This window comes from Nicotiana tabacum, chromosome 1 (genome assembly GCF_000715075.1).
Source record: "Nicotiana tabacum cultivar K326 chromosome 1, ASM71507v2, whole genome shotgun sequence".
Taxonomy (NCBI): domain Eukaryota; kingdom Viridiplantae; phylum Streptophyta; class Magnoliopsida; order Solanales; family Solanaceae; genus Nicotiana; species Nicotiana tabacum.
Genome location: NC_134080.1, coordinates 11,826,335 through 11,851,833, shown reverse-complemented (window position 1 = coordinate 11,851,833; position 25,499 = coordinate 11,826,335). Strand labels below are relative to the sequence as shown.

At 33.8% G+C, this 25,499-nt stretch overlaps 1 protein-coding gene across 1 annotated transcript; it reads right to left on the bottom strand.

Moving 5' to 3' along the window:
* Positions 1-8,458: 8,458 nt before the first annotated feature.
* Positions 8,459-23,738, bottom strand: LOC107795538 (uncharacterized). Its single transcript, XM_075218111.1, has 16 exons — positions 23,658-23,738; positions 23,081-23,173; positions 22,821-22,988; positions 22,621-22,656; positions 22,304-22,459; positions 22,061-22,114; positions 21,798-21,938; positions 21,306-21,682; positions 20,470-20,528; positions 11,502-11,593; positions 10,817-10,909; positions 10,534-10,728; positions 10,322-10,357; positions 10,030-10,185; positions 8,933-9,073; positions 8,459-8,839 (listed from the first exon to the last, which is right to left on the bottom strand). Exons 1-16 carry the CDS (start codon positions 23,736-23,738, stop codon positions 8,459-8,461), a joined length of 2,259 nt encoding a protein of 752 aa, XP_075074212.1.
* Between the last annotated feature and the right edge of the window lie 1,761 nt (positions 23,739-25,499).

The window sequence follows — 25,499 nt, the reverse complement described above, 5'->3', positions numbered from 1 at the left end:
TCCGAACCCCACCCCTCACTCGTCTCCTTCCCTGAACCCTGAAACCCCCAAACCCTAGCAGCCGCCCTAGTCTCCTTCGCCATTAAAGCCGGCGGCACGAACGCCGGTGACCACCCCCTGAACACCCTAAGACCCCCTCACTCCCCTGAACACGAATCCACTAACCACGAACCTCGAATCATCTCCTATCGTCTCGAATCTGGATTTGAAGATTCGAGACAAAACTCGATCTACACCAAACCACCCCATCTTCATACCAGACACCCCCTGACCTTCCTAGTGACCAAACCAAACTTGGTTTGGTCCGAATCTACCCACAACTCCTAAAAATCCAGATCTGGAAATCCAGAACTGGAAACACATGCACCTGGGGAACCCGGCCAGTTTTGACATAGGTTTGAGGTCTAATAGACCTTAGTCAAGGTGTTCTCATGTGAGAACACCCTGACTAAAGTTTGTTCGGCCTCAAAAGTTCGAAGTCGAGTTTGATTTGGGTCTGTTTGGTTTAAACGTTTTGGTAAGTTTTCCGTTCTTTTGTTTTATTTCCAAATAAGTTGTCAGCATATCTCTTTGTGTTTGTTTGTTATTTTGTTATTTTTCATCCAGATTTCTTTCATCTCTGTTAAAGACCTTTTATTTGGTCGTTTGTCTTCTATTTGTATTCTGAATGTACTCTGTGATGAACCTGTTCGATTAGATTGGTCGTCAAATGAATAAACTTATATAGGTCCCCAGTTATTGAACATAGAATTGTCTGATGCCCTTTAGGTCCCTAAACGTATTGTTTATGTGAGCGATCGATTATTACCTGCTATAATTAGTATAGTCGACTCGATAAATGTCGTCGATTAGTTTTCTATAACTAATGAATCGAAGGAGTTAGGATTGTCACATAACTAATTAAACTCGGACACTGGCTGGATGACCTAGTAATGTTTGAAATGGTCTGTTGGCATTATAAAAATGACTAAAAGGGTTCAGTCTAGGCAGTCCTGAGCTCGAGCTTTCATCAGTGCAAAAAATGCCCTAATGCTGCAATAGGCAGGGGCAGTAATAATCAAGGTTGACAGGGGTAATCTGGGGTGCTAAAAAGAACAGAAGTAATTAGTTTAAGTGAGCTGACAAGTAGGGTACTAACTTAGGATTAAACTAATACCAATGGGGAACAAGACACAAGGGTATGGGGGCTCAAAATGAATAAACAAATGAGCCCATAATTCTGGATTAAACAAAAACCAGGCGTGGGGAATAAAGGTAGCTGACACCAAGCATGCTTAGGATGGGCTTAAAGGGTATGGGCATTCTGCCAATTGGCAGGCAGGGCAGCTCAGCTGTAATGGTGCATTTGGCCTATAAATAGGCCATTGGACAACTAAAACAGGGGCTGAAGTTTATGGGTCTGAGGCTGGACTTTTAGCTTTCAGAGAGAAAAAAAGGGCTGTAAAATTTTTAGTCCAAAGAGAGGTCTAGTGAGTTCAAAGAAAACTGAAAAAACACAAGTTAGCTTCCAATAAACACTGCAACCAAACACTGCCTGAAAAGTTGTATAAGAGTGCATATTGGTCAAGCTGTCTTGGCCAAGTTCTTGGTTTGCATTGGTTGAGCTGTTTCTGGTTATTCAATTGGTAGTGTTGCTGCATTGAATACTCTGTTGTTGCTGTTTGTTTCATCCTTCTTTTCTGGGTTCATTGGTTTGGTACTCGACTATTTGTTGGTCCTCTTTGTTCTGGGAAATATTGTTGGTCGTCTGAGGTTTGTGGAAAACATTTGGTTTGGTTTGTTGCTGTGCTGTTGCTGTGTATCTGCTGCTGCTGTGTTTGTGGCATACTGCCCAACTGATCATTCTTTTCTTCTTTTCGTTCTCTATACCAGGTACATGACTAATACTCTGTCAAATGTAATTGGAAAGTTGAGCATGAATACAAAAGAAAAGACCTGAAGAGTGACTTTTATGCATAAATTGTTACATTAGACATCATGTATTGTATAATGATTGTCATTTTTGTTTGGACAATAGAAACAGCCTACATACTAAGTATATCAATGTAGGTTAACGAATGCTAGCTTTGTATGTATACTGCTAAGTGAGAATACGCCCAGTGTAATAAGTTGTATTTCAAACTTAGTCTGATGGTATAGTATATTCTCTAATGTAGGCCAAATAGGAAAGCTATCCATTTTAGTTAAAGTTCTTTCTCCTTCTGCCATATTGTCCCATAAACTGATAAACTCATTTCACAAAATAAAGAATCAGTTCAGGGCCTCGACCTCATGAAGGTCGAGCCCAAATCGAAGCAAACTAAGTAGGCCCGCGTAGAACAGGCGAAGGCCCAGGTCTGGTCCATCGCGCATGGGCTGGATTTGGGCCCAGAATTGTTTGTTCGGCTGATTGCATATACAGCCCCATTTCTGAAATTTTTTTAGCTTTTCTGAATGTCATTACAAATAGCTTGCAAGCATTTAATTAATTAGGACTATATACTGTTTTCAATTGATAAGGACAAACGCGATAAGAAACGTAGTTGCTATAGGATAACCTTTTAAAATAAGAACGAGATGAGCCTCGATAAAAATAAACACAACGTGCAAATGCGGGGCCCTTGTTAAATGTATATTGTTGGAGCATTTAGTTTCCGGGATGGGTTGCTTAGCAAATCTCACAACCCTCCCTAAATAACAACACGTTAGTCTCTTTAGGATACGCTTTAATAAAACCTTACCTTCTTAAACTCGGGTGCACATTTATGTGACCCAAATCCAAATCCCAGCCGAGTCGAGATATATCAATAACCACGGGTGCATTGATGTAGCGTGGTTCGAGATATGTTTTCACGACGTTGCAAGTCCTATAAAAATAACGATGAACGATAAAAGCGGATAAAAGATAAAATTGGCACATAGGTTCATAATTGTATTAAAAATCAGATAAATAAGCCGAATATAACAGTTGAGCGACCGTGCTAGAACCACGGAACTCGGGAATGCCTAACACCTTCTCCCGGGTTAACAGAATTCCTTATCCGGATTTCTGGTACGCAGACTGTAATATAGAGTCATTATTTTCCTCGATTCGGGATTAAAATTGGTGACTTGGGACACCCTAAATCTCCCAAGTGGCGACTCTAAAATAAATAAACTAATCCCGTTCCGATTGTCCTTTAATTGGAAAAACTCCCTTGCGCCCTCTCGGGTGCGGAAAAAGGAGGTGTGACAAATATCGTGTTTTAGTATGCCAGAGGTTCATGTTGTGCTCGTACTATTTTCTAGGACCTTGTCACTGCAATGATTATTGATATTGCTTTTCCAGGTATATTTTCTGACTCGTGGTTGGTACAATTATTCTGGTTATGTTGTTGTTACTATTTTATTGTCGCATTTCATCTTCTTGTGCCTAGGGTCTATTCGAAAACAGCCTCCTTACTCCCTGGGTAGGGGTAAGGTCTGCGTGCACACTATCCTCCCCAAACCCTACTTATGGGATTATACTGGATTGTTGTTGTTGTTACATTTACTTTTACTTATTATGTTTCGCTTTTCGAGAGTCAAACTACATAAATTTTGGCTAACGTTTTAACATATATTTTTACCATATTGATATAAGAAAAATCATAAATTAAAGTACTTTTCGAATATTTAAATTTTAATTTTAAAATATTAAGAAACTCTAATGCAATTTAGCTTCAAAAATTAGTTAAATTAACTCTCGAAAAGCAAAACGTGATAAGAATGAATGGATGAGTATTACTTCATAATATGTTTCAAAAAATATGCCATATATTGTATCATTTATAGTGCTCCAACTTGAGAAAACAACCAAGTATCCCTAATATAAGAGTCGTTCTTGAATATTTTTTTCAGTACGTATAATATTCTCTTTCCAAAGAAACACCTACAATGTGTTTATGATTGTGTAACTCATAATAAGACAGAGAATGACCGTCAGAAGTTGGACGTGGCCTGTTGGGAACTAAAGCTTATCACATATTTACTTTAAAAAAGTTCATCCACATCTTTAAAATATGATTGGATAGTAAGACTGAATGTGTGCAAATATGTTTAAAAAAAATTCGGATAATTCTATATAAAATGAAGTGAATGTTGATGCATGCACACAAAAGTTCTGAAAAGCTTGAGTTTGACAAACCACTTGCATTTTTCTGATTCATCAGCATGATTAAGTATAAATATCCATTTACGGCACTGTTGTTTTTCTGTCTTTTTTTTATTTATTTTCTTTTGAAGGGAACCTTGAAGTAACGGTCAAGTTGTCCCTGTGTGACCTATAGGTGACGTGTTCGAGCCATTGAATCAACAATTGATACTTGAATCAGCGTAGGCTATCTATATCATACCACTTAGGATGCGGCTCTTTCCAGAACCTTGCATGGATGCAGAATACTTCGTGCATTAGATTGCCTTTTATAATTTATTTTTCTTGTCCTTTTTTCGAAATAAAAGGAATAGGAATGCCTTGCATCTAGATATATGCTACCATCAGGGACGGAACTAGAATTTACATATTCGGTCGAACTAATAACTTTTAGTTTAAACTTTATATTTATTTTAAAAATTTATTATATATATATATATATATATATATATATATATATATAAATTATTAATTTAAAATCTATTAGCTTAAAAAGGATTAGAAACTGAACTTCGCATAAGAAATTTAGGTATCCTTTTAACTAGGACTTGATAAGGTATTCATGTGCATGCTGACATTGGGAACTTACTTACGTTGGAAAATCATTTCTTTAATGTTTGTGTTTTTTTTTTTTTTGGTTAAATTTAGTCACGCTGTCCTACTAAGAAAGCATTTACTTGATAACCTGTACGTTACCTAATTATGCTGCAACCATCAGCATGCCATTTTGAACACCACCTTTTATATTTTTTTTGTCCTTTTCTTATATTTTCTTAAGTATTCAAACTTCAGTAGCTATTCAAAGGTTTTTGGAACACTATATTTGCGAAAGGAAAAAAAAATCACAAAAAGTGTACATAGACAAATTCAAGTTGAGATATATACAAGAATAATTAGTTGCTGATGCTTTACTTAAAACAAGAAAAATGAGCTCATCGGTAATCATGACCCTAAAATAAGATCAAGGGCTACATTTGAAGTAATTTATCATATGTGATTTAGATGATTCCTTAAATTGTTTATAGAGGTGATGTGTTTTTTTGTCTTAGTTTGTTAAAGTATGTGTCTTTAGTTCATAGATTTTAGAGTTCATGTGCTTTCTAAAGAATTTCAAAAATAAGACATCATCTTGGGCACATTTAAATTAGGGAAAATTCCGCTACACTTCAAATATCTACGCTATATTTATCATTTGTAGCTATATTTCCAACAAGTTTAACTTTCGTAACTATATTAAAATGTTATAGCAAATTCATAAAATAAGAGATTAATTATTTTGAACTGAAATAAGAGTGCAACAAAGCTCCTGTAGCTTTGATGTTTAGACCCTCCGCTTAGTTAATAGAAGTCTTGAGTTCGACTCTCAGCAACTATATTCGCTTTGGTTGTAACCGTTGAGTGATACATGTGTTTTCATTGCTCCATTTGGAAGATCGAAAATACAATGTTCATAGCAGAGCTTGCCAAGTCAATGAAGTTACTTTGAGGCCAAAATCCAATTTGTTTATGGTTTTCTTCAACCAAAACCCACCAATTTACCCCATATGAATACACTTTTCTTTGAAGAATTAACCCATATAGCCGCCCACTTAATTTCTTAAATTATAAATAGCCGGCGAATATATAATATATGTACAATTCATGTATAATATATGTATAATTACGTATAATTGATGTATAATATATGTATACCGGCTAGAAAAAGCAAATATTGAATCTGACCGACCATTTGTGTAACATTCCCCTTTTCTCTTTAGTTCAAACAAATGAATACACATTGACCATTAAAAATCCACGGGCCTAAATTGTAGGCCCATTTTACTTAACGGGCCTAAGGTTTTCATTTCTGAGCCCAATAAGATTGAATACCTAGAGCGTGCAGCAAACAAGGTATAACTAGAAACCCATTATGCTACACCAGTAACTCAATGCCACAGACCAAACATCTCCGATAAAACAATAGAGAATTTTACATTATATGACAATAAATAAACCTAAAAAATTGAATTGTAAATTTAACGGTTGATAGTTCACACTGCAATATACATATTAAAAGGAATATTCTTAATTACTATTTTATTATCCTTTACCATAATTAGTGGTATTATCTAAAAAGGAATGACTCCACCGTGCACGATTCTTGGTTTCTTTAATTGACTAGTTGGTTGGACAACAAAGAAAACTGACATTTAACTTAATGAATATAGCGAATACAAGATTTAAAGTTTATAGGTTCCTACAATAACTTCGAATTATATATACAATAATAACTGGATTCGTAATCAAATATTTAGTGAACTTCTTAATACAAATATATGATTTGGACAAAAGCTACTAAGTTTACGGGAACCTATAGACTCACGGCTAGATCCGCCCTTGCCTACAATCATGTCATGATCGTTATCCAAAAATAATAATAAAACAAGGACAATTAGTGAAGATAAGGTTAAGAGAAAAAAAGAAGGCATATTCTTATCTACCAATTAAATAATAAATAACAACAGCAACTTGAATTTAGCAAGATTTAAAGACAAATAAAGAAGATGCCAACTCAAAAGTTTTCAGCCCCAATATTACCAAGATGACAATCAAATGACACTGATATATTCCCCTAAATGTAAAAGTGGTTAATTTAATTTGGGAAAATTACTAAGTGTGCATGGTTCTGCATTATTGTTAGCTTGACTAAATTAGTTATATGCCAACGATGTACAAAAAGTAATCCGTGATCCAATTTACATTTCAAGTAAACTGAATTACTTTCAAATAACAAACTCTCTTTAAGTTTGCCTATATATAATGCATTTGTATCGAAAAGAACAACTTAAACAATTCTCTTCATTTTCTCTCTTCCTCTAACTTCCTACTTCTTCCTTAATTACTCAATTCCTCTTACTTTCTCAGGTTGCCTGGTACTGTAAAGTACTAGACTCAGATTTAAGACCTTGGTCCTAGAGGGGTAGGCATAGTCCTCGGCGTTAGCACTCTGTATTGGACGATGAAAAGGTTTTTGTTGATACTACGTACGATTCCCCACGTATGCTTGTTCCATTTTGATTAAAACGAGAATATACGTATCGAACGTGCAATCATGTATATCAACATGACCACATAATAATCTAGACGGCTAGCGATATTTCTAGCCATCCAGGTTAATATGCGTACAGTCATAGTGATATAGTACATGACTGCATGGTAAGATGCGTACGTACTCATTTTTTTTCGAAATCCGATACGCTTACGTGGCATGTAGTATATCGCCAAGCTTATGTCGTCTACTATGGAACACTGTACGCGAGGAAATAAGCCTACCACTCTAGGGCCAATTGTCTTAAATCTAAGTCTAATTAATTAAGGCAATTGCCTTTTCTTCACATGACGATCAAGGCAAGAAAGATATGGTCATTTTGAATATTGTTGTTTTTGTACTGTACATAAGTCAGTACTGTTTTGGTGAAAGTTGCATTGTATACAAATTAAGTATGAAGGAATTACAGACTTTCTAATTCTGACTTGGACTTTCCATTTCATTTTCTCTTAATTTTTCTCCTCATTTTTTTCTTAATACCATGGCGTCTTTAATTGGTTCTTCTCTTGTAATGGACGAAAATCCAAATCGTTTTTCTCAACTAAAACACTGGTTATTGGCCTTTTTTCTAAAGTTTATTTTATAATATTATCTACAAGTTTTATATTTCTTTCCTCAAAGAAAAAGAAAAAAAAAAAGACCAATCAAACCATTGTAATAGAAGTGAAGTATTATCAACTAAACTATTGAAATGAGCCATTCTAGATATTATATACAAATACAATGAAGTCATGGAAACCTTGGTTAAAGTTGATATACTATATATTTGGCAACTTAATTAGGACCAGTTCCAACTTGGATTACTAAAACTATGATTGTTCGAAGTGTTTGGGGTTCACTTTTTCAATTATATAGTGTATATTTCTGGATTCTTTTGGTATGGTAACAACATTTGGGGATCTTTACACAAATAGCTGGTCATATTCATTGTTTACATTTTCTACCCATACATATAGATTATATATTGATTATACGCAATTATACACATAAAATACATAAAATTATGCATATATTATACCTCCACCGATTATTTTTAGTTTAAGTGATTGGTTAGGCGACTATTTGGGTTAATATACAATCACCTATACATATAAATTTAATTTAAGAGTTGAAGCACGAAACTTCCATAAAGAGGTTGGAAGATTGTGATTTTATCAACCGCAAATTAATGAACAAGATTAAATAGAATTTTGCAAAGATAAATCATAATTACTATAATTCTACATATGTGTATCATCTGGTCCCCCGTAAAACATATAATGAGGAAAATTTTCGGGTCCTCCATGTGGTTCATCAATGACCCGATACAATATTGGATTGTCAAGAAATATGGGAGTTTTTTCTGCATTTATCGTCTCGCCTTTATTATTAAAAACTATAAGTCCCCTACAATAAGCATCAAGCTTAGGATCTGGAATTGCAGGAAAAAAGCCAGTCCCCATTGGAGGATATGGTACACCTGGCGGAGTATATGCCACTCCACCCCACTCAATGTTCGTAGCAAAGTCATTTGATAATGCCGTAAAAATCCCTGGAGGCCAAAATCCAATTGCTGTCTGATTTTCTCCAATTAAAAGCCACCAGTTTCCGTTTACTAGATCCTTTAGTTTTCATAAGGAAATGTATCAAAATTCTTATATTAAGTGATTATTGAAAAACTTAATAAAATAGATAAAAAGATACATAAATTTTACCCGATCAATGTAGAAAAAAAACTCCCATTGTGTCTCATTCCCTCGTCGAGAAATATGGTCGAATTCAGAACCAAGATATATGTTACTGTTTACTAATACAAAACCAGGACATAATGTATTGAAGCAATGTGTATTTCCAGCCTAAAATATATTTAAAAATTCATGAACAATCATTATCTATTGAGGTGAACATTTAAATTGAAAGATACTATATATAGTTTTATGAACACAAGAAAACTTACTTGGAAATGTATAAAAAACTTAGTATGATTATTCCCATATAGTGTTGGATCCACCTAAAACAAGAAATAGAACTGTTAGGGGTCGTTTGATAGGGTGCATAAGAATAATGCTGAATATGGTGTATTAGTAATGCTGGTATTAGTTATGCTGACATATTTCTTATCCATTGTTTGGTTTGATATATTAAAGTATTGCACAATTTCTAAAAGAATTATTTGTTTACAAAAATGCCCTCAAATCTAGTCCACACTCTAACTTTTTAAAAGAAACATATGTTGAGAAATATTTTTATATGAAAAAGTTTTAAAAAAATTATTTTATTTGTCTACCTATGTTGTAAAATAAATTAAATATTTATTTATAAAAAAAAATATGCTAAGTATTTATTTATTTACTAGGGATATAATTTTATTTCTCACTATTTGGATTATTTTGAACTTGCATTAATATACTAACTAGTATATTTTAATAAAACATAAATTTTGAAGAACAATTTTATCTTTAACTAAGCTAATGCATGCATTAAAATCCATTGCATTGCTAATACCATTGTTTTCTATGCATTAGTTATGCATAGGATAATACCAAATAGGATGTATAACTAATACATAGGTTCAAAATGTCTACCAAACAATATATTATTAATACACAAAACTAATGCATACATTAATTTATCTAATGCATCCTACCAAACGACCCCTTATAATTATTAAGGGTTCAATGAGGTATAAAATTAAATCTCCATCTCATCCTCCCATTCAATTTCCCTTTTCTATATCTGTCGTCTAAAAATTTGAAACTATTGCAAGTAAGAAAATATAATTAAATTATTAAAAATAAGGAGTTAAACTTACTCTCCAACCAACTTGCATACTATCTGGTCCTTTTTGAATCTTCAATCGACACGCACTACTTTGTTGACCTTCCACATGAGGATTCCATATACTAGCTATCATTGCAGCTCCCGCAAACTTGTTATTTGGATCACTTGGAGTATGAACAATTGCACGCTGAATATAAAAGATGAAAATTTTCCTTTACTCATTACATAGATTATTCAAGTTAACTTTATGCTTATTCACTTCAAAAAGCAAAATATAACACACAAAAATGAAGAAAAAACTATTTAATATCATATTCATGTACCTTGTATCCTCCAGTTTCCTCCAAAATGTGGGTTGTCTGCACAAAACAGTAAAAAAATAAGTCAGATTTATACATAAAGTATTTTCTCCTTTTTATAATTGTAGGAAGTCTTAAGTAAAATGAAATAAATAGGTAGAACATGCGTTGTCTATTCTGTTTTCCAGAAATGAACAATCGAGATAGCTGTAAATTGATGTAATATATAATCTTACATCCTCTAAGTGAGATTCCAATGTGAAATCTTCTGGCGGTGGCATACGTCTTTGTCTAATAAGATCATCTTTGGTAACTCTTTTGATAGGAACGGTTCCAGAAGGACAACCTTCATTCTCTAACAATATCTTCGAAGATATATCAACAGTTGAAGCACTTGGAATTTGCTTTATCGTTGATAAAGTAGGTTTCATCTATCAATTCAAAACTTATTTTATTTATCTATTGACAGTTTTACATTTGTATAAGGTTGAGTACACAAAAAAATGCATAAATACATACCTCGGGATAAAAATTGTGATTCTTCAATGATGGATGATCAAATGCAAGTTGTTTGTAGAAATTCACACAGTCGTATGTGTCACCCCATTTAGTCTGTGAAGCAAAAATTTCATAAACTTATTAGTAATATTGGTTGCACTATTACTATTAAAAATACTGAAATTAGCTATGAACTTCGTCGTTAATCTATTGCTAAATCGCTCGTAGGTAGCATAATATTTTGATAATCTGTCACCATTAGCGATAAATTTTGTTATTTAGCTACAGAATTTATCCGTCGCTAATTCTTATTCTATTAGTAGTGTATTCAACATCATGCTATGGAAATGTAACTTGTGTATACATAAAAATGACGTAGAATAAAATGGTTGGTAAATGATAAACTGCTTCATCTGTCTAGTACTTTATCATATCTAACTTTCAAAATGAGTATATATAGGCTTTTGCCAGAGGAGATATTTTGCCTTAATTTTCTTGATAAAATGTAACAACAAATTAGTGAACATGTGAAAATTATAATTTAAAAATTTCACAATTTTCAACTACAACATAACTACGAAAAACTGGTAAATTCAGTTTATCATATTTAACATGATTGTTAAAAATCATCATGGATGAAAGGGCATTGCCTTTAAAAAAAATACAAAAGTGATATTCGCATAGAAAATATACCAAAAACACATACCTTAATTGTTTTGACTGCTGGTTTATTCAAACGTTTAAGTTGCTTCTCTAACGCCAATTCCTCAAGTTTGGACAACTTCGTTTCTCCTTGAACTTTGTCATAATTCAGAAGAAAATATAATACCAGAAAAAATTTGTAGAATAGTTCTTTGATGAATCAACATACTCTGAATTCATTAAAATTATTTTTATCAGCGACTACTAAATACATGTATATTAGTGATAAAAAATACTTAGACAGAATAAAAAAAGACGTGTCAAATAAGAACCTTAAAATCTTCAACAAGCTATATATGAGTTTATGTATTTTTGTGTATTGGTGATGAACTCTTCTATGAATTTATAGAGAAATGATGAGATTTTCAAATGGTAAGTGTGAACCATAAAAAAGAAAGTAGCTTATTTTATGGAATTTGTTGGCATGAATATTTAATAATTGGATTTTGATCAAATTTAAAGTTAAGTAAGTAATTGATATGAATTGAAAGAAGAGGGAAAGAAGGGAGAATTTTTTTGAAATAAAAAAAAATGGGAAATTTAAATGTGCTATTTTGTAAATTTTCCACTTTAATATCACATTTTAGAATGAAAATGGGAGGGTTTTGTGTGTATTATCAAGAATATTCCATATTCCTATTGTGCAAATCCTTCACTTTAATGCGCTATTTTCTTTCTTATTCTAAATATATATATTCATATCTCCCTCTTAATGTACATACTAGTATTTCCTATTGTTTCCTTTGCTGAATCTTTACTTCCTTTTATGTCAATGTCCTCTTTTTTGTATTAATGACTGCTTTTATATGTCAAATTCGAATTTAAAATGTTGATATATAGTGGTAGTAGAATAAATTTAAGGGAGAACATGTAAGGAGAAATTATGCAGGACATTCCATTAGGGGTGGGCATATATCGGGTAAAACCGATAATCCGAACCGTTAATTCTTTATTGGGTTATCGGTATTGGGTTATTGGGTTAACGGTTCGGTAACGGGTTAAAGTTTGTTTTTTATTGGGTTATCAGTTCGGGCTCGGTTTGCATTTTTGTTATTGGGTAAAAACCGATAACCCAATAAGAATGATGTAATTTACTAATTTACCCTTAAGTATATACTAGGGTTATTTATTTTCCTAATTACCTTCACTCTTCAGTCTTCAGTCGTTTGTCTCTCAGTTCTCATTCTTGTTTCTGTCGCAGCCCCCAAGAGTCAAGATGCAAGACTCACCACCAGTTCTCCGCCAGACATCAGTAGATACTGCACAGAAGTGGGAGCGTGCTTTTGTTAAGAAACAACAAAAGTTGGCAGTTTACACGTTCTGGCAGTTTGATTTCTTTGTTTTATATATTGCAAAATTTTTTAGTTGTTTTATCTTATCGGTTAAACCGATAACGATATATAACCGATTAACCGATAACCAATAACCAATATCTTATCGGTTTGGTTATCGGGTTATGATATTTGTAAACCGATAACCGATAGACAAAACCGATAATGTTCAAAACCGAACCGAACCGACCGATGCCCACCCCTACATTCCATTACCAAAAATCCTTCTACGGAATAAGTTTCTGAATTTCAAATTGGAAAAATCGATTCGATTCAGATATAATTAAACTAAATAGGGAAAATGGAAACACCAAAAGGAAAATTAATTTTAGCTAACTTAAGATTTGAGATCAATGTTATGAGTGACAACAAATTAATATGGATAACATTTATAATTAAAAAAAATTATCTTCGTATCTTTTGTTATTTTCAAATCTTTTTTGAAGATGGTAGAACCTTATTTATATATGGATTATTTTGCCCTTTTTGAGGCGACTTTTTAATTTTTTAATTTCTCGTTAGTCTATGGGATTAAATTTGCTTTTAAAAGTAATTAGATTAATCTTTTTTCTCCTTAGCAGAAAAAATTTCGTCCATTAGACTAAGGAAGTAACGCGAGAATTTAAAATGTAGTACAATAGTTAGCCATTTTAGACCTATACTTAGATAATTAAGTTTCGTACTCCCTCCATTTCAATTTATGTGAACCTGTTTGACTTGACATGAAGTTTAAAAAAATGAAGACTTTTGACATTTGTGGTCCTAAATATGCCAGAAAGGGGTCTAGACTCTGTTGGGTTTGTTATGTATTTAATATATTAAATACATAAAAGAGGGTGAATGAGAAATGGAGAGAAATGAAATTTTTAAGTGAAATTTTAAGTTCCCCCTTGGCAAATGGACATTGTCCAATATTGAAAGAGGAATAGGTTTTGTATGGGTATATAAGCAATTGTTCTTCTTCTAGCTCTTAAAGAGTTGAGAAGATGGCAAGCCTCGCGCCGCAATAGTCGTCACTCGCTCGGCTCGGTTTCGGCTTCGGTCAAATGATTGATTAACTTTTTGGACCAAATTAATTTGTTAATAGTAAAATATTAACAGAAATATTATTAAATATTTGTTTTAATAACAGAATATTAATATTAATCCTCCAAACCGTTTTTCTGTTTTGGTAACAGAAAATTAACTACCCTCTTCAATTTTCCCTCTTTATTGTTGAGTAAATAGCAATTTATGTAATGACATTTATGTTGTGGCCACAACCATTCTGAAGAGTTGCACCTCTTCGGATTTCAGCCTAACTTTGGCTATAAATACAAGGCTATTCTGCTCAGAATTTCGATACGATTTTTTGAGTTTCTTCTCCTTCTTCTACATAGTTTAAACATCAAACAAAGCAATAGTAAGTGTGATTTGCTACCGAACTTTGTGTTCGCTGAAACACTGGGGTTTGAAGTACCACTACACCAGTGTGTCATTCGTTCTATCCTGGGAGGAAATAATCCATAACCTTGGGTACTAGGAGGGGATTAAATTCCTTAAGGAAACACTGTGAATTCAGTGGGCTCGAATTGGTTTTCTATTATTTCGTTGTTCATTCCTGTTTATGTTCATTTATATTTCTAGAATTATTTTAAAAATACAGTATACTAACAAGCTTAAGGAATTTAATATATTTTCTGTATTTGTACTCACTATTTTTGGAGAGTAAAACCTTTGTGGTTTTGTCCTCTATTAAAATCTACGTGATTTTAACGTTTGTGTCATTCTTTTACGGAAATGAGTAATGATAACAGAAACTAAGTTGTTCCGATGGTGACTGCCAATGCCTCAACGAGTCGAACAACACCGGCAGCATTGGCACCAGCGGAGAAACCCGAAAAAAATTTCGGGATTGATTTCAAGCGCTGACAGCAAAAGATGTTCTTCTACTTGACTACTCTAAGTCTCCAGAAGTTCATCAAGGAAGAAGTTCCTGTGCTGGTCGATGAAACTCCAGAAACTGAACGCTTTCTCGTGATTGAGGCGTGGAAGCATTTAGATTTTTTGTGCAAGAATTATATTCTAAGCGGGTTGGAGGATGCTTTGTATAACGTCTACAGTGGCGTAGAAACGTCAAAAGAACTGTGGACTGCGCTTGAAAAGAAATACAAAACCGAAGATGCCGGGTTGAAGAAGTTCGTTGCTACAAAGTTTTTGGACTACAAAATAGTAGATAGCAAGTCTGTTCCTAAGTCCAAGAATTGCAAGTGATTATTCACGATCTCCTTGCCGAAGGTATAAATCAAATTAATATTGATGTTGAAATTAGTAATCTTAGTATTTTTACTAACAGAAATTTCATTGAACGACTTGTCATCAATGAAGCATTCCAAGTAGCAGCGATGATTGAGAAGTTGCCTCCTTTGTGGAAGGACTTCAAAAACTACTTGAAACACAAACACAAGGAGATGTCCCTTGAAGATCTCATTATTCGGTTGAGAATCGAAGAGGACAACAAAGCTGCTGAAAAGAGAGGCCGTGGAAACTCAACAATAATGGGAGCAAATATTGTTGAAGAGAACAAAAAGAGGAAGAAGGTTTGTGGACCGAAATATAACCCAAGCAAGAAGTGGTTCAGTGGAAACTGCTACAACTGTGGAAAAACCAGACATAAATCTACGGAGTGTCGTGCTCCGAAGAAAGACAAGAAGAAGGGTCAAGCAAACATGGTTGAAAAGCATGATGATGTTGGTGACTTATGTGCCATGCTTTCCGAATGCAACTTGGTGGGCAATCCTAAAGAGTGGTGGATTGATTCTGGAGCCACTCCCCTCGTTTGTACTGTTAAAGAAGTTTTTGCTACTTATGCTCCTGTTGGACCCGATGAGACGATTTCTATGGGAAATGCTGCAAAGGCCAAGATTGAAGGATGTGTGAAGATATTTCTCAAAATGACTTCCGGCAAAGTGGTGACTTTGAACAACGTCCTTCATGTTCCCGAGATTAGGAAGAATTTAGTCTCTATTAGACTTCTTGTTAAAAATGGTTTTAAATGTGTATTTGTATCCGATAAGTTGTAATAAGTAAGAACGAGATGTTTGTAGGAAAAGGTTACCTCACTGAAGGCCTTTTCAAGCTGAATGTAATGGTTGTTGAAAATAATAATAAATTTTCAGTTTCGTCTTACTTACTTGAGTCAAATAAATTATGGCATATACTTTTGGGTCATGTTAATTATAAAACCTTAAGGAAAATGATTAATTTGGAAGTATTGCCTAAGTTTGAATGTGACAAATCAAAATGTCAAGTATGTGTGGAATCTAAGTATGTTAAACATCCTTATAAATCAGTTGAAAGGAATTCAAATCTTTTAGACTTAATTCACACAGATATTTGTGACATGAAGTCAATACCATCTCGCGGTGGAAAGAAGTATTTCATAACTTTTATTGATGATAGTACTCGATATTGCTAATGTTTACTTACTTAATAGTAAAGATGAAGCAATAGACACATTCAAGCAATACAAAAATGAAGTTGAAACACAACTTAACAAGAAAATCAAAATGATAAGAAGTGATAGGGGTGGTGAATATGAATCTCCTTTTGAACAAATATGTTTAGAATATGGAATTATTCATCAAACAATGGCCCCTTACACACCCCAATCCAATAGGATTGCAGAAAGAAAGAAAGAATCGTTCATTAAAGGAGATGATGAACGCATTATTGATAAGTTCTGGTTTGCCACAGAACTTGTGGAAGAAAGCCGTTTTTACGGCTAGCCAAATTCTAAATTGAGTACCCCATAGCAAAACACAATCCATTCCATATGAAAAATGAAAATGAAGGAAGCCCAACTTGAATTATTTTAAAGTGTGGGGGTGTTTGACAAAAGTGCAAGTTCCTAAACCCAAAAGAGTAAAAATCGGACCGAAAACCGTTGATTGTGTTTTCATAGGATATGCGACTAATAATAAAGCATATCGATTTCTGGTTCATAAATCAGAAAATCCTGACATTCATAATAATACGGTTATAGAATCAGATAATGCTGAGTTCTTTGAAAATATATATCCGTATAAAAAGAAATATGAGTCGATTGGTGAAGGATCTAAACGACCTCGGGAAGAAACAAAAGAAAGTACACTTAACTAGGAGGATCCAAGACGTAGTAAAAGTCAAAGAACGTCTACTTCATTTGGACCAGATTTTGTGACTTTCTTATTGGAAAATGAGCCTCAAACATTTAAAGAAGCTATGTCTTCTTCGGAATCATTGTTATGGAAGAGGTAGTCAATAGTGAAATAGAATCCATACTGAACAACCATACATGGGAATTGGTTGATCTTCCTCCTGGAAATAAACCATTGAGTTCTAAATGGATCTTTAAGAGGAAAATGAAAGATGGTGACACTATTGACAAATAAAAGGATAGACTTGTAGTCAAAGGGTATAGACAACGAGAAGGCCTTGACTATTTTGATACATACTCTCCAGTTACAAGAATTACGTCCATACGAACGTTAGTAGCATTAGCTGCAGTTTATGGTCTTGAAATCCATCAAATGGATGTTAAGACAGGCTTCTTAAATGGAGAGTTGGAGGAAGAAATCTACATGGAACAACCTGAAGGGTTTGTGGTTCCAGGTAAAAAAAAAGAAGGTTTGTAGACTTGTCAAGTCCCTCTACGGATTAAAACAAGCACCCAAACAATGGCATGCGAAATTTGACCAAACAATATTGTCAAATAGATTTAAGATATATGAATGTGATAAATGTGTATACATTAAAAATGTTCCAAATCACATAGTCATTGTTTTCTTATACGTGGATGATATGCTCATAATGAGTAATGACATTGCCAACATAAATGCTACTAAGCGTATGCTAACTAGCAAGTTTAATATGAAAGACCTGAGAGTTGCTAATTTAATTCTAGGAATTAAGATCCAGAAGACTTATCAAGGTCTGGCATTGTCACAATCTTACTATATGACAGTACTTGAAAAATTTAAGCACTTGGGCTTTAAAGTTGTAAAGACTCCAATTGACGTGAATCTTGCATTAGCAAAGAACAAAGGCCAAAGCATATCACAGTTGGATTATGCTCGTATGTTGGGTTGCTTAATGTACATCATGAATTGTACACGACCAGGTATATCTTGTGCTATAAGTAAATTGAGTCAATATACGAGCAATCCAGGTCAATCTCATTGGATGGCAATGAAATGAGTTTTGGGATATTTAGTACATACCCAGGACTTTGCTTTGCACTACACTAAATATCATGCGGTCATTGAGGGATACTATGATGCAAATTAGATCACTGGATCAACTGATTCCAAATCCACAAGTGGATATGTATTCACTATTGGTGGATGAGCGGTATCTTGGAAGTCGTCCAAACAAACTTGCATTGCCAGCTCTACAATGGAGGCTAAATTCATAGCTTAGATAAAGCCGGTGAAGAAGCTGAATGGCTCCGGAATTTCTTGAAAGATATTCCATTTTGGCTCAAACCGTTGGTACCAATATGCATACATTGTGATAGTCAAGTGGCAATTGGAAGGGCTGGGAGCGTTATGTATAACGGTAAATCTCGTCATATACGACGAATACATAAAACCGTTAGGCAATTACTCTCTAGAGGAATTATCACGATTGATTATGCAAAGTCAAGTGATAATGTGTCGGATCCACTTACAAAAGGCCTAACTAGAGAGGTAGTTGAGAAATCATCAAGGGGAATGAGACTGTGGCCGAGAACAAGTCATTGTGGCGGTAACTCTACCTAGAAGACTGGAGATCCCAAGATCTAGGTTCAAGGAGATCAAACAAAGTCATTAATGGCGGTTCAACATTGTCAACTAAACTTTTGGTCCATTCTCGTGATGAGACAATGTTCAGTACCAAGGATAAAGCATTAAGGCTTTTTAATGATTTCTAAATTTGATACGGGGTATATCAAATAGTGTATCTACGGGATGACACGTTTAGGAATCACCTATGTAAGTGTGAAGTGTTAGCCGCTTCAAGGAGAATTTTACAAGGCCAATTTTCTATGCACTTATGAAACCAGGCGGCGTCCATGGCTGAAACGAACACAACAATGAGAACCAAAGACGGTTAAGGGTTGGTCGTGTGACTTGTGGTTGTCTAGGTATACACCAAAGTTCGACGGTTCAAAGATATCAAATCTACCGATTGATCGAGTATATCCGACATAAGTTCACTACAGAAAGTTCAAAGGGAAACCTACTTATTCAGATGCAATTAATCCTTGCTTGCAAATCACACAGTTTTTCATGCATACTTCCGTGATATAGCCATTCCCCATTCATGTGGGGGATTGTTGGGTTTGTTATGTATTTAATATATTAAATACATAACAAATGGTGAATGGGAAATGGAGGGAAATGAAATTTTTGAGTGAAATTTTAAGTTCCCCCATGGCAAATGGACATTGTCCCATATTGGAAGAGGAAGAGGTTTTTTAGGGGTATATAAACAATTGCTCTTCTTGTATCTTTTAAAGAGTTGAGAAGAAGGCAAGCCTCACGCCGTCGTCGTCGCTCACTCGGCTCGACTTCGGCTTCGGCTTTGGATTTGGATTTGGATTTGGATTTGGTCAAATGATTGATTGATTAACTTTTTGGATCAAATTTATTTGTTAATAGTAAATATTAACAGAAATGTTATTAAATATTTGTTTTAATAACAGAATATTAATATTAAAATAAATATTAATATTAAATCCTCCAATCCGTTTTTTCTGTTTTGGTAACAGAAAATTAACTGCTCTCTTCAATTTTTCCTCTTTATTTTCCCTCTTTATTGTTGAGTAAATAGTCATTTATGTAATGGCACTATGGCCGTTTTGCATAGACATCAATTCTGAAAAGTTGCACCTCTTTAGATTTCAGCCCAACTTAGGCTATAAATACAAGACTATTCTGCTCAGAATTTCGATACAATTTTCTGAGTTTCTTCTCCTTCTTCTGCATAGTTTAAAAATCAAACAAAGCAATAGTAAGAGTGATTTGCTACCGAACTTTGTGTTCGCTGAAACACTGGGGTTTGAAGTACTACTACACTAGTGTGTAATTCGTTCTATCATGAGAGAAAATAATCCATAACCTTGGGTACTAGGAGGGGATTAAATTCCTTAAGGAAACACTGTGAATTCAGTGGACTCGAATTGGTTTTCTATTATTTCGTTGTTCATTCCTGTTTATGTTCATTTCTGTTTATGTTCATTTATATTTCCAGAATTATTTTACAAATACAGTATACTAATAGACTCTATAGTATTTGTGTGGTTATAAAAGCTTATCACTAAAGTATAATTAGAATTTTAAGCTAAATTATTTTCAAATTTAAAAAGGGATCATTCTTTTTGGAATGGACCAAAAAGGAAATAAGTTCACTTATAAGTTGTAACGAGGAGAGTATAATTTAAAATTTCATGATAGTGCCTATTTGTCAACTATAGAGGCTAAAAGGTGGCTATTTGTGAATTTTATCCAATTTAAACAATAGCCTTTTATGCAAATGCTCTGTTTATAGAGCTCGAGATTTCACAAGGTCAAGGCTCATCTCATTTCACTTGAATCAGTTGCTTGTAGTTCAATCTGAATTCCATCAATTTATTAATACAAATGTCATCTGAACTAGCATATACCATCTTCCTCCTCACCCTTAACGAATCTTGAGACCTATATTTTGCACTTTGCTTGTTTGAAAATGGAAGTGTTCACAGTGGCGGTTTTTATATGTGAATGGACTGAATCAGTGTTTTCATGGTGGTAAATTGTGGACTGCCTCATTTCTTACAGGGAGACAACCTTCATTTTTGGTTCCTAAAAGAGTAATTTTTTTAGCTCAACAGCCTCGATCTTTAACTACTTGATCAAAAGAAATGAAGAATTCTACTGGATAGCAAGAACATTAAAGATGCTTACCATGTGTTTGAGGAATGTTCACAGTGAAAATTCATAAGCTACGCATAGACCGGATAGCAACAGACTCTAGTTATGATGCTTGCCGAGAAACATAGGTTAGTACTCCTGGGACCATTTTGTCATTTGTTTGTCTTTGTTCTTTTTATACTCCATTACTTTGTGTTGCATTCCAAATACTTGATTAGTTTAATCATCTGGTCAAGTGAATTATGGCTCAAGAAATAGATTTATACAAACTTCTATATTTACAAAGGAAAGAGAATAACTGATAGAATCATTTTCACAAAGAGTGACCCCTAATCTTATCAAGATAAACCACCTTTGCTCCTGCTACTCTATCTTTTTTTGGCCAAAAACCGACTTGTGTATAATATTCTCCAAGTAGTAACATTTTATAATACTTCGCAGTGTGGCACCTCACAGTGTATTCTACTGCGTACGACAAAGACTAAACCAAATTACTAGATATCTAATTATTACATTCAGCCCAAAGCTTACACTACATAACAACTCTACAAAGGGGGCACATACTTTGTTTCAGGTCCACCGTAAAACATATAATGCGGAAACTGTCCAGGTCCCCAATTTGGTTCATCAGTAACGTGGTACAAATAGCGACTATCAATAAATATGGGTGTGTTATTTGCATTTATCGTCACGCCTTTATCATCTAAAACTATAAGTCCCCTACAGTAAGCATCAAGAGAAGGATCTGGTTGATATTGATCAGGAAAAAAGCTAGAGCCCATTGCAGGATAAGGTGCACCTGGTGGAGTATATGTCACCCCTCCCCACTCAATATTCGTAGCAAAGTCGTTTGCTAATGCAGTGAAAATTCCTGGAGGCCAAAACCCAACTGCTGTCTGATTATCTCCAATCAAAAGCCACCAATTTCCATTTGCTAGATCCTTTAGTTTTCAGAAGGAGATGTATGTTAGTATTTTTAAAACGCTTCAAAAATCTAATCTAAAGAATTACTGAAAAAAACTTAATAAAGTAGACAAAAAGATACATAAATCTTACACGATCAATGTACATAACAAACTCCCACTGTTGATCGTCCCCTCGGTGAGTAATATGTTCGAATTCAGAATCAAGATATATGTCATTGTTTACTATTACAAAACCAGGACATAGTGTGTTGAAGCAATGCACATTTCCAGCCTAAGAAATATTTAAAAATTCATGAACCATTATCTGTTGAGGTGAACAACTAATAAGTTAAAGATACTAGTTTCATGAACACAAAGATAGAAATCATTTAATGAAGTACCCAAGAGACTTACTTGGAAATGTATAAAAAACATAGTATGATTATTTCCATATAATGCTGGATCCACCTAAAACAAGAAATAAGCTGTTATAACTATTGAGTGAAAGTTCAATGATGGAAATCCCAGAGGCATAAAATTCAATCCCCATCGCGATCTCCCGTTCCATTTCCTTTTCTGTATCTGTCCTCTAAAATTTTAAAATTATTGTAAGTAAGAAATTAATTAAATTATTAATAAATAAGGGGTTAAACTTACTCTCCATCCAACTTGCATACTATCTTGTCCTTTTTGAATCTTCAATCGGCATGCACTATTTTGTTGACCTTCAACATAAGGATTCCATAGACTAGCTACCATTCCAGCTCCCGCAAATTTGTTATTTGGATCACTTGGAGTATGAACAATTGCACGCTGCATATAAAAGATAAAAATTTACCTTTACTCGTTACATAGATTATCCAAATTAACTCTATGTTTATTCACTTGAAATTTTAGGTGGAGCTGATAGGAAGTGGTCAAATGATAAATCCATAACACAGAAAATGAATAAAAAAAATATCCAATTCATGTACCCTGTATCCTCCAGTTGTCTCAAGAATGTTGTTAGTCTGCACAATACAATAAAAAAAAGTATGTCGGATTTATACTTGAATTGAGTGTAATATTATCTTATGTCAATCTAATTGGGCTTCGTTTTTGTACATTATCTATTTTGTTGTCCAGAAATGAAGTTATCAAGAAAGTTGTGAATTGGTGTAATATATTATCTTACATTTTCTGGCGGTGGCATACGTCTTTGTCTAATAAGATCATCTCTGGTAACTCTTTTGATGGGAACAGTTCCGGACGGACAACCTCCATTCTCTAACACTTTCCTTGAAGATATATCAACAGTTGAGGTACTTGATATTTGATTTATCGTTGATAAAGTGGGTTTCATCTGTCAATCCAAAACTTGTTTAAATTATCTATTAACATTAATACTTCATCCATATAAAGTTGAATACACAAAAAGAAAGTGTAAATACATACCTCGGGATGAAAATTGTGATTCTTCAATGCTGGATGATCAAATGCAAGTTGTTTGTAGAAATCCACACAATCGTATGTAACCCCCCATTCAGTCTGTGAGCAAAAAATTCATAAACTTTAATATTGGTTGTACTATTCAAGATCATGCTTTTGAAATGTAATAACTTGTGAATAAATAAAAATATTGTAGAATAAAATGGTTGGTAGTAAATAATAAGCAATGCTTCATCTGTCTAGCAGTTTACCATATCTGACTTTCAAAATGAATATATATAGGCTTTTGTGAAATGAGTTATATATTGTGCCTTACTTTTCTAATAACAAATTTGTGAATAAGTCAAAAATTATAATTTAGAAATTTCACGATTTTCAACTACAACATAAAATACGAAAAAAAGTATGGTAAATATTAAGTTGTAAATACTCGGTTTACCGACATTTAACTTGATTGTTAAAATTCTTCATGGATATTATGAGATGGAAGGGTATTGTATTTTTTTTTATACAAAGTGTATATATTAGCATAAAACAAGAATCATTAAAGAGCTTATTAAAGAAATATCCCAAAAATGCATACCTTGATTGTTTTGACCGCTGGTTTGTTCAAAAGTTTAAGTTGCTTCTCTAACGCTAGTTCCTCTAGTTTGGACAGCTTCATTTCTCCTTGAACTCCGTCAAAACTCAGAAGAAAATAGAGTACGAGCGAAGTTTGTAGTACATTTCTTTGATGAATCAACATATTCTGAATTCTAAAAAAATTATCGGCAACTGCTGAATACATGTAAATATGACAAACTAATATTAAGGAACCAAAATTAAAACAAAGCTATAATCACGTTCATTGCATGCTTGCAAATATTATCATTTTTAGTAAATGAGGACAATATACTATCACTACACTGTAACTACTGATATTCTAAAGTTATAAGAAAATAGCCAGAAAAATGATGATTTATAAAGCACAAAAAGAAGTGTCAAAAAGTCACCTTCAGATCTTGCACGAAGCTATGAATGCATGTGTTTTTGTGTCTTGGTGATGAACTGTTCTATGAATTTATAGAGAAATAATGAGAGAATCTGTTTGAAAGTTTTGCATTAACATTTAATTAAAATTAAGTAACGGATATGAAGGGAGAGAAAAAGGAAAGAATTTTCTTACTTAGTCAAATATATTCATATCTTCCTCTTAATGTACATATATTAGTATTTCCTTATTTGTTTTCTTTGCTGAATCTTTGTTTCCTTTTATTGTCAGTGTCCTCTTTTACGTATTAATGACTACAATTAAATGGCAACTTTAGTTTTAAACTGTTAATATATATTGTAGAATAAATTTAAGGGAGAAATAGGTAAAGGAGAAATTATGCGAGACATTTCCTTACCAAGAATCCTTAAAACTACGTTTCTGAATTTCAAGCTAAAAGAATCGACTCGATTCACAATAATCAAACTAATAAGAAAAGAAAACTCCAAATGGAAAATTACTTGTAGCTAGCTTAAGATTTGAGATGAACATACAGCAAAGATCGATACACATATAATTAAGAAAATTAAATATTTATTAATTTTGTTATTTCCAAATCTTTTCTGAGTTGTAGAGAGCTTAACAAGGTCTAGGGGACTTGGAATGTAGCATCCACTTAGTTTGTGAATCAAAAGCAGAACCAAATTGCAGATGAGGGGTTTATATGAACTATTTTCACTGTATGACATTTTATAAAGCCACGCTTTATTATTATTTTTTAATTTCTGTTAGCCGAATGGGTTGAAATTTTCTTTTTAAAAGTAATTGGAAGAATCTTTTTATTTTTTTGCTGATAAAAATTAGTACTGAGTAACGTGGGACAGAATTTAAAACAATGGCCTAAAGAAGCCAGTCTTGTTTATATTTGAAAAATAATCATTATTATGAAGTTTCCAATTCCATAGGTGAAGCTCCTCGATATAAATATCCTAAATTTTTAAAATGGCCTTTTACACAAATGCTCTGCTTATACAGCTTGAGATCTCACGAGGTCAAGGGTCATTTCACTTCTTTTTTGGTTTCCCACCCGCAGTGGAGCCTGACTATATTCGGATTCGCGCCGCGTAGGGCCCCATTGGGGGGAAGCGCTCCCTACCAAGAATTTTTCCATACCGAGGGCTCGAACCCGAAACCTCTGGTTAAGGGAAGAGCAATCTCATCCACTGCACCACATCCTTTGGTGGTCAAGGGTCATTTCACTTGAATCAATTGCTTGGTGGATGCCATTTGAACAGAGAGTCGTTTAAATTCCTCCTGAAGCCGCTCCGCTGTACTAGCATTTTGCCATCTTGTCTTCCTCAATGCTTCTTCAGCTCGTATTGCTCTCTGCTCTTGTTCAACTTTATCACGAGTCAACGAGCCTAAATCAGCTTCAAATCCCTGGGCTTGCTTTTC

Excerpts from the sequence above, each read along its gene's own strand:
- LOC107795538 (XM_075218111.1), bottom strand. The coding sequence starts at position 23,738 with ATGAAGCTGTCCAAACTAGAGGAACTAGCGTTAGAGAAGCAACTTAAA. Across the intron at positions 22,657-22,820 it reads GTATGCCACCGCCAGAAAAT|ACTAACAACATTCTTGAGAC; the intron begins GTAAGATAATAT and ends TGTATTGTGCAG. Across the intron at positions 10,358-10,533 it reads TGGAATCTCACTTAGAGGAT|ACAACCCACATTTTGGAGGA; the intron begins GTAAGATTATAT and ends TGTTTTGTGCAG.